The sequence below is a fragment of the Macadamia integrifolia genome, chromosome 1 (assembly GCF_013358625.1).
Source record: "Macadamia integrifolia cultivar HAES 741 chromosome 1, SCU_Mint_v3, whole genome shotgun sequence".
In the NCBI taxonomy this organism is placed as follows: Eukaryota; Viridiplantae; Streptophyta; class Magnoliopsida; order Proteales; family Proteaceae; genus Macadamia; species Macadamia integrifolia.
Window position 1 is genome coordinate 33,617,095 of NC_056557.1, and position 10,809 is coordinate 33,627,903.

Sequence of the window (10,809 nt, forward strand, 5' to 3'; positions counted from 1 at the left end):
CTCTTTTACCCTCTGTTCCTTTCGACAGCAAAAGAAAAAACCCAGTCTCCTCTTCCTTTGTCCAACAGCCCAAAAAAAAAAAAAAAAAAAGAAAAAACCGATCTCCTCTTCCTTTGTCCAGCATCCCAAGAAAGAAAAAGAGCAGCAAGAAGAGAGAGTCGACGAAGAAGAAGAACAAAAGAAAAGGAGCAGAGAAGAAAAGAAGAAGAAGAAGAAGCAAGAAGACGGGAACATACCTGTTCCGGATTTCCTCCATCACCGCCTGTTATGCTTGAACATCTTGCCAGCCTGAAATCTTGCTTCAGCCTTCTCGTAAGCCGCTGTTCCCATCGTTGGAAGCGACCCCTGCTGGTGTTGATTCCATCTCTGAGTAAGAGATCCCCTCCTCCCCGTTGTCAGTGAAACCCCCAACCCACGATCTTATTTTTCTTTCTTCTTTTTATTTTAAATTCTTCTGACTTGCCAGAAATACCCCTCCCTTTCTTCCATTATTCCCCTTTTTGTCCCATATTTTTTTTTTATTTCCAATTAAACCCCTGTCCCACACGTGACGTGACACACCCTTTTGTGGTGTCATTTGAACTTCCAAAATAAAATTACAATTTTTGCCAAAAAAAAGTTATTTACTATTTTGCCCTTGCCCTTTAAGCCTCCAGTTATTTACTATTCTACCATTATTCTTTGAATGCTATTTTGTTAATCATCACCATGGTAGCCAATAGTGAAGTTGTTCAACAGCTGAATTCTTATAAAGGAGAAACTGATACAAAATTTGATGCTCTCACTAACATGGTCACGTCCCTAAAAACAATGGTGGAATCTTTGTAAGTTTCCATGGGATTCATGCAAGTTTCTATTGATCGTTTGGTGCCAGCAGATAAAGGAAAGAGTCCTATTTAATCTGGGGATTCTTCCAACACCACTCCACAGGATTCGTCAGTAACACTACCACCACCACTACCACATCATACACCACCACCACCACCTCCACCTCCACCACCATATGGGACTGGTAGACATGATGATGGAGCAGAAAGAGCAGCAAAATTGGATGTCCTTGATTTTTATGGAGACAATAATCCAGAATTGTACCTTGACTGGATTCATGACTAGATTCACAGCTTAGATACATTCTTCAGATGGTACGGGTTGACTGAGGCTCGAAAGATCCTATTTGCAGAGGCCAAACTGAAAGGCACGGCCCGAGTCTAGTGGATCAAGCAACAACAACAGAACCGAACCCGAGGCAGTGGTTTGGTCACTACTTGGGCTAAAATGTATGAAGTCATGAATCGGCGATTCTTGCCTTCTGATTACAAGCAACGCATGCATCTCAGGTTTGCACAGTTGAAACAAGAGAATTTGACCGTTGAAGAGTATGTTGCTAGATTTTATTATTTGGCCACTCGTTCTGACTTTGAGTGGGATGAAGAAGTATTAGTGGCACTATTTCGCAATGTTTTGCACCCTCAACTTAGTGTTTCCCTTGCATCTAGTCGATTGCCTATCATGGAAGACGCCGTACAAGTAGCATATCAGGTTGAGGAAAGTCTGAAACGCCAATACAATTGGAGAAATTTTGTAGATACTTTTTCTCGAGGTACTAGTTCCGTTTGGCAACAGTCTCCTACCCAAGAGAGGTCATCTAGCAAATCACAGGCTAGTGCTACATCTATAGCCTCTTCACGACCTAGTCGGCCATATTTTCCACCTCGACATGTCTCTGAAATGTCATCTTCACGGCCTACTCGCCCATACTCACCCCCTCGGCGTGGTTCAGGTAAACCTTTTGATTCTTCAAAATTTACAGTTCGGTGCTACTCATGCCATGGATTTGGACATATCAGTGCTCAATGTCCCAACCGTTTGGTTGCTTTTATTGATAAGGATTCTCCTATACCATATATTCCCGAAGAGCAACTTGGTTCTGACACAGTTGATTTACGAGAAGAGTGTGCAACAGGTGAAGTCAATAACACTCTCAGTGATGAAGACCAACATCCTTTTTATGTCATTCGTCATGTGTTGACCACTCAGAAGGCCACTGAAAATGAAGATTGGCGTCGCAGTAGTATTTTTCAGACTCGTGTGAAGTGCAATGATCAGTTGCTAACCTTGGTCATTGATGGAGGCAGTTGCACTAATGTTGTCTCTGAAGACGTTGTTCGTAAGCTGGGATTGAATACAGAACCACATCCTAATCCTTACAAGGTTGCTTGGGTGAACAACACTAATCTCAAAATCACAGATAAGTGCTTGGTCACATATTCTATTGGTGGATTTAAGGATACAGTTCAATGTGATGTCCTCCCTCTGAAGGTGTGCCATATCCTTCTTGGTCGACCTTGGTTGTTTGATAAGAAGGTACAGCATTGTGGCTATGCCAATACCTATGCCTTCAAGCATGCCAACAAGACTATGAAGTTTCATCCTGCCAAAGATGTTCCTGAAATTAAGCTCAAGAAGATGGTGGGCTCGTTCCTCATTCAGCGTATTCCTTCAGACGGTCTCCTCGGTCCTTTCCCTAACTCGACGGAGTTGAGTTCTTTTTAGAGGAGGAGAGTTGATGCAGATACAACTGCCCTTTCTTGTTTGGACCAGCATGACCGGCTTTGGAAGCCAAGAGCCAAGAAGAACCGGTTTAGCCCAGGGTTTTGGTCCAACAAGGGTTGGAAATAAAATTAGTAGTTTACTTGGTATTTTATTTCATGCTTTTATTTTCCAGACTTGAACGTAGGAGTAGGATTTATTTCTTTTTTTTGGTTTCCTTTTTATAGTTGTTTCCTAGTTTAGGCTAGTTTCTATTTCAGTTAAGTTTCTAATTTCATGTTCCTATTTTCCTATATATTGACTGTAATCGATTGAAGATTTAGAGAGTGACTTTGATTATTTAATGAATATATTGAGTTGTGCACTAGTGTGTGCTTCTCCTTTTTCCCCCTTTCTATTCTGATTTTCCCTTTCTTCTCTAAGGGTTCTCCATCATAGGGGAGAGAGGAAATCGCACAGGAAGAAAAGGTTGGGGGGGGGGGAAGAAACTCGCAAACTCTCACACACCAGGCTATGTAGGCACTCACAAAAATTTCAATATTTCATTTGAAATTGCACACACTAGGCCATGCAGGCACTAACAAGGACTTTACTATTTCATTCTTCAAATCTAAATTCTAATTGCATGGTTACATAGTATCATAATAAAAGAAACCCAACATGAAAAGGAAACCTACTCCAATTTAGAAACTAAATCCTAATAGCTATCTCCTACTATTGCATATTAATCCCAAAGTAGAAATGAATAAAATTCCTAAAAGATTCTACTAGCCAAAGACCCAAATTGGACCAGGTTCATCTCCGTCTAGATACCCAAATGGATGTATCATTTCCTCTGGTGTTGAGAAAAACTCGAGCATGAGTTTTGTAGAATGGTAAAAATAAAAGATCACAAGTTGGGGTGAATTGCTCCTTGTTTGCAACGCGAATAATATCAATAATATAAAGCTTTGGGGTTGTAGTTAGGTATGGAAAATCATAGTGGAGAACGAACTCATGTCGGGGAATTGCTTCCATTGCATTGGCTCCCGTCGTTATAATGTAGAACTAGAATCAACAAGTCAACCTAGTTCCAAAACAGCAGGATACTCTCAATGAACACCTATTCAAACACCAAATAATTCAATAACAGAGTAGTAGCAAAACTGAAATCAATAAACAAAGAACCAGCCAATCAATCTCAGTATTTAAGAAGTTCTGTAACTGAATGGTTACCAGGAAATTAAGAACTTAACTCTCCAATGAATGAGATTGAATCAATGGAGAACAATGCTGAAGGCAATAAACACATTCAGAAAACCGATTCAAAATTCTGGGCAGAAAAACTGGGTTCACTGGAATCGACCAGGATAGGGAGATTTCTCATAACCATCAAACCCCAGGTCTGATTGACCTAAAATTTGGACTGAACCATCCTTCCAGTTGGGGTGACACTCAACCAGAATATGAGAGCCATCAGATGGCTGGGTAGTCTGAGAAGTTAAGGGTCGGTGTACGGAATTCTGAAAATTTCTAACAGTAAGAAGAAAAACAGATCTGTACCTGAGATGATTGAAGAACAAGATAATAAAGAGAACAGTAGATAGAAGGAACCACTCGGGCTTCTCACCGCAGAGCGTCGACCAGATCAAACACTAGTCCCATCAGCCTTGATCATACACTAGACACTTCTCAGCAGAGACATAGCAGCGGCAGCAGCATATTTTGGGTTCATAAAGTCGTGGAGGCTTATGTGAACCCTCCTCTTTATTTATAACTTTGATGGGAAGATTACAATTTAGAAGCTATCATCGTTACTAAAAACTGAAATTGGAAACTTATAAAATAGAAAGTCTTCTAGTTACTAAAACTGAAAATAGAAACTAGGAATTAGGAACTACTGAAATTAGAAACTATTGACTACTGAAAATAGAAACAAATAAATCACATCAAAGAAACTAATAGCCTTAGCTGTCCTTGCCCTGGCCGACTCCCCTCTTCCTCCTCCTTTTATACGTCCTCAGTGCTGCATCACGTTACTTGATCCGCAATCTTCTTGTTTTCCACTGCCATTATTGGTTGTTCCACATCTAAGCGGTCTTCCTCTTCTGTTGCATTCAGTTCGTCCGGTGTTTGCACCATCTATATCACCTTCTTTGACTCCGAGGATATTTTGACAACCCACCCGTGAAGAACAAATGTCTAGTGGATGTGAAAAGGCTGTAGGGTGCACAAATTTTGTTTGGGATCCATGAGGCCTTTTCGTTCTTCTATCCTATCTTGACCCAATTTAGTAATATGCTGAGGAGAATCAAAGCCTTCATCACAATAAGCACTATCGCAATATTGGGATTTTACTGAGTTATTCTTATGTCCCTTTCTTTTATTATTATCGTTATTTTTCTTGTCTTTGCACGGATCCATGTAGCTGACCCCATTTAGTTGGGATAAGGCTGAGTTGTTGTTGTTGTTACATTCTGCATCATCATTCTAGTGGTTTAAATCCTGCCCGAAACTCGATGCGGTACTAGGAGTCTAGGAATCTAGGATGGGTATAGGGGTGATTTGTTGCTTGTATTATTGATTCTGATATATTTTACTCTTTGTAACAAACAATGTATAGGTGCAGTCCAAAATTTCGGTCTTGGTCGAAATATTTCAGTTTCAAGCCTTGTCGAAACCAAGCTCAAAACTGAAACCTAGAACCTTGATCATTTCAATATGGGAAGTATACTAAACACTCCATATCCCTAGCATGTGGTAGGCAGTTGATAATTCCCTTCTTTGTATTGGTTGGACATTAAACTTGTAGGGTGAAAATGAGAGCTTCAGTGTGTGGTGGAGTTGGCTAAATTCTCAAAGATGCAATTGAATCTTCTAAAGACAGCTAACAATAGAATTAGAAGCACCTTACTAGAAATTCTCTTTTTGAGTGACTTTGGCTACTCGCTCATCATCGTCATTTTGGTAATTATGAGAAGCTTGTGGTCTCTGAGAATCAACACATGCTTGTCTGATGATCCTTTAGGTTTCTTCTAAGGGTTTGTTGAACTCACACCATTACTGAGAGGGGGTTGAATCAGTGAATGCAGGTTCTCTTGAAACTTTTCATTGTGTAGGGAAAATTGCACAAATTGAGCAGGCACACAATCACACAACCATCACAAGCCACAACACAGTGTTCAACGTGGTTCACAAATTGGCTATGTGCCTACGTCCACAGTGCAATTGGCTACTTGGACTACAATCCAAATCTAGCTTGGGTATGATGCACACTACAATTCAGCAACACCCACTGCTAGGAACACTAACCCCCAATTTAGTAGCACCCACTGCAAGGAGCACCAACCCCTCTGGCAAGAACCTACTTGATAGCCACAATGATATGATTAAAATGACATACAAAGATGTTCTCAATCAAAGCACAAAACTGACTGAAGTATTTTATCAAACACCTACCTATTACTACAGTTAGGCTTACAGGTATATGAAAGGAAGGAAAATAGATAGGTTATTCCTTTTCTACCACTTCCACTCCTCTCCTCTTTACTTCTAGGGCTACAATCAATCAAGCTACGAAGGCTTGAAAGCTTCTTGTGTCTCAACCCACAAAACCCTTGGCTTGCTCTCAACCTCTTCTCTTCTTTCCTTCTCAACCCTTGACTTCTCTGTGAAAACTTGAAGAATCCCTTCCCACAGTATGATGTTTGATGGCTTCAACGAGTGGCTTCGAGGATCTCTTCTAGGGTTTTCTTCTTGGAGACTCTCTTCCTTTTCTTTCTCTTGATTGGGGTTTCACTCTTATTTTCATATGCAACATAACCCTTATATATGGCACATAATAACCTAGTAAGAGTAAACCACATGTTTCTGTGTTCGATGACAAGTGCTTTTGCTTCAATGTTCAATGAGGCTTAATCAACGTTGGGTGAGTGTCGACCGTCCTAAGTCGACGTCGGCGAATCTCTATATTAGGTGTCGAACAGAACGCATTGAAAGTCGATTTCCTTAGAAATGCAGATCTACAGTAGATATCCTCTGTTCATCACTTGGTAAGGCCCGGTTGATGTCGAGTATCCCTTTGTTGACATCGACACATCTCTGTTCAGCATCGAACAAAGTGCATTGAGTGTCGAACTCTTCAGATCTGCTGTCATCTGCTCTTCTTCACAATTGGTCATTCTTTCTCTTCACGTTAACAATGCATCCATTCTCTGGTGATTGTGTTGCCCAACTGAATATGGTGACAACAATGACAACACTCACAACACCTTGCTCAACAAGTTTGTGTGCACTATTTCGATCCCAATGTCAAGTGCATTTAATGGGGCCAGTCTCCGTAGATTTACTGTTAATTTGGAGGTCTCGTTTTTGGAATTATATAAACCATGCCAATATTCCAGAAACCTTATCTTACTTTCATCTCCCTCCTTGAAGTTGTACTAATTGTAGGTTATTTGACATGGAGAGTTGGGGAGATTTTGTTAAACTGTTCTGAAAGAGACTGCAGAAATTGGATCAACATTGTGGAAAACGCGTCTATTTTTTCTGTGTGTATGATATGCAATCAAGACCAAGGAAAGTCAAAAACCTATAAAAATAATTAGTAAGCTGGACAAATGACAAGCATGGAAGTTGTCACCAGCAAGACGATATTGTTAATTTGCATCCAGATTAAGTTATTCTTATATTCCTGCTACATGATATAACTCTTGCCTTATGGTCACTCAGTAACTTGTGGAGTTTGAAGCTTGCTTGAAGTCGTTTACGCTTTATGAGAAAGGTGACATTGGTCTGCATCTCCACAGACTTCCAGTACTGTTTTCTTGGTCATGTTATGATTTCAAGTCACAGTGATTGTCCTGTCTTTTCCTTGGACATGCATAGCACAACTGCTTCTATAGTGGATGAGTTGGGTTGGGTGGGGATTTCTATATGTCGATCCTTATACTATAGCATCGATCTTTTTGTTTCTTGATTTTATTTTCATACTTGCTCATAAAATCAAGTTATTTGGTTTTTATTGTATAAATGTATGCTTATATGCATGTATATATGTATGTGTGTATGTATGTATTCATAGTTTTCAAGGCACTGCTAAGGCGTCGCCTTACCAGCGCCTTGGCGCTGATGCGGTCTAGAGATGATAAGGCAGTGCTCCGCTTTATGTGAAGTGGCGCCTTAGGGCTGCGTTCGGTTGCAAGGGAAATGGGAAGGGAAGTGAAGTGAAGTGAAGCGATTTTTTTTTCCCTTTCGAGTCGTTTGGTTGCAACAGAAGTGAAGTGAAATTAATTTACCATAGTTGTTTGGTTGGATGTAAAATAGATGTAAAATTTTAAAAAACTAATAATCCAACCAAACTCTTTAAAAGAAATGGGGGGTGGGGGAGAGCACTTTTCAATCCAAAACCCACCCAACTCAAAATTTATATTGGTTATGTGAATCAGGTCATTCATGGTCTGTACCAAATCAAATCAAATGTCATCAGATACTATGTTCTATCACTAACAAAAAAAAAATCATTTTATTTTATATATCAAATGAATGCAGCATAAATAAATATTTAAAATAATATAAAAGATGATCACAAAGAAAACAATAATAGATCACAAGTGATAACGACTGAAAGGCCTATTCCAAAAGTTTTTTGGGCAAAACAAACCCAACAGGTTAGTAATGCTCCATCTGGCTCAAACCCAAAGTCTTTTGGTAAAAAAAAAACCAATTGAGTCGCGTGAGAGAGAGATCATTGAGAGTCATGAGCGGGGTGAGAGTCGCAAGCGTAGGAGAGATCATGAGAGTAGGGTTTTTTTTTTTCTTCCTATTTTGGTGGGGAAATAAAAAGGGAAATTTTAATGGTAAAGTGAACATTTTTTTCACATGTAAAATATATTTCCCTTACAATCAAACATCTAAATTTAGTTTTTCTGGGAAAAAAATTCCACTTTACATGAAAATTTTGCATTCCCCTTGCAACCAAACAAAGCCTATGAGGGTTTTTTTTTTTAAAACATATTTTAAAATTACTTGATGGAGATTCCAAATATAGATTTTTTTATTGGTAGGTGTATGATTTTGTTAACACTTGAGATGTATGGGATCAACTTTACTACACCAAAAATAACCAAAACAAACAAAACAAAAACACGATTCACAAACAGGGTTTGGATTTTGTCAAGGGTTTTAAGAAAGAGCTTTGAGAAGGAATCAAGGAACAAGAAAGAACCACTGATCCAGACGACCATTTTGCTCCGGCAGCGGTGAGCTTCATTCTTCTTTGACAGGAGTAGAAATATAGTGGATGACCTTAGGGCTTAGGCACTCATTTTGGCATCATAGAGGTAAGTATAATAAATACTTGTATTCTTTATGTCTTCTTTTCTTTATATTTATAATTTTGTTTCATAATTATGTATTTATATTATATGTTAATATGTTATGATGATTGATGATTCATAATTGATGAAGATGAACTTAGTTTATTCACTTTATTGATTTGTTTTCTTGATGAATATCTTACATTGGTATGAATATAAACCTTTAATATTTATTTAACATATGAGTAATAGGATTAACTAGGATTTGAGCCAAATAGATTGGTTTTATAAAAAAAATTACACAGGAACGCTTTAGTAGATAAGGCGATGCTTTATGCCCACCTTATCGCTAAAGCGCTCTGAAAGACCCTTAAACGCCTCCATCGCCTTACCGCCTTAAAAACTATGTATGTATTACCATGACATGGGACTATTGTTATTTTGTTTGTGTTTAGTGATTTATTTTTTTATTATTTTTTTATTTTTTTTTATTTTTTTTAAATATTTAGAACTAATATTCATTACTCTTCAAACTTACTCAGTCTTGGTTTACAAACCATAAAGGGCGTCCTTCTCCATGGCCCTCCTGGGACCGGAAAAACTTCTTTGGCTCATTCATGTGCTCGTGATACTGGTGTCAGCTTTTTCTCTGTAAATGGACCTGAGGTTGTAAGTCAATACTATGGTGAAAGTGAGCAAGCATTGCATGAAGTTTTTGAGTCAGCTAGCAAAGCTGCACCTGCTGTGGTTAGATATTCTTTCCCACCTTTATGTCCAGAGGCCCTTTTATGTCCCTACTTTTTATTTCCCTGTATTTTGTTTTCAATATTCGTTCTGTGCGTTGTCTTTGGGTGTTCATTTTGTTTCTTTTTTCTTTATATCTTCTCTTTTTGAGTTTCCATTCGTACTATGAGCAAGGTTTAAAGTATCGGTATCGGGTATTGTACGGAAGGATGCTTTTAAGAGATGTATCACATTGTATTGGAGAGATACAAGATACAATAAAGATACATATGGAAATGGTCAAGAAACATATGGAAATGCTTAGAATATATTCAAAATACTGTTTTTAAGCGTAAACACTATTGATAAGTAATATGTGAAGTATATCATGTATAAAAAAGAGAACAAAGTATGACAAGACAAGTGCCTTCAATAGGTTATATATAAAGGATGAGGTTTCTTACATGTGTTAATACCAATTTTTTTTTTACGTATCGTATTGGTACCTTAAGGAGACAATATGTATCGGCGGATACGGTAGGATACTTAAAACCTTGCATACTAGAAGGGTGATTTTAACTTTTAAGAGACGTTTCCTATCGTATTGGTGGGACACAAGATACACTAAAGATACACATGGAAATGGTCAAGAAACACATGGATGTGCTTATAATACATGCAAAATACAGTTTTGAAGCATAAAACACCTTATTATGCAATATGTAAATATATATAGGGATTTTCTTATTGGCACCTTGAACACCCATCAAGGTGTCAAAATAACTTATAACCTTATTTTTTCACCCCATCAGGTATTACACACTTCCCTTTGGGCAAGGGTAAAATAACTTCATTTCACATATGCACTAAAAAAGTGTGATAATGACAGGTCCAAACAAATTACAGTTAGTTTGGGCAAAAGAGTAAAACTACTTCGACCCAGTTGGGCTACTAGAATAAAAATGCATGGGTCATTGGGTCCCTACAGTATACTCTATATTGACAAACCCATCCCCATGGGGTTAATTGGAAACATCACCGTCGCCGTTGTATTTCACTTTCAATGTCACCATGAAAGATGGGGTTGTGTGACCAAGGAGATCGTTGACTGTGCCTCTGTACCTGCTCATTGTCTCTCCCTCTTTCAGCTTTGCTGCTGCTGATGGCTATTGATGGCTGCCTTCTCTCCCCATCTTCATTCTTTCTCCATTGTTCTGTTTTTTTTTTTTTGGGGGGGGGG

At 38.6% G+C, this 10,809-nt stretch overlaps 1 protein-coding gene across 1 annotated transcript in view; it reads left to right on the forward strand.

Annotated features, from left to right (window-relative positions):
• LOC122084617 (calmodulin-interacting protein 111-like) overlaps positions 1 to 10,749 on the forward strand; it is a 27,052-nt gene extending 16,303 nt beyond the window's left edge. The window contains exon 5 of the mRNA XM_042653014.1: positions 9,389 to 10,749. Within this exon, the coding sequence (XP_042508948.1) occupies positions 9,389 to 9,740 (352 nt within the window). The 3' untranslated portion in view covers positions 9,741 to 10,749. The remainder of the gene's footprint in view (positions 1 to 9,388) is intronic.
• Positions 10,750 to 10,809: the final 60 nt, after the last annotated feature.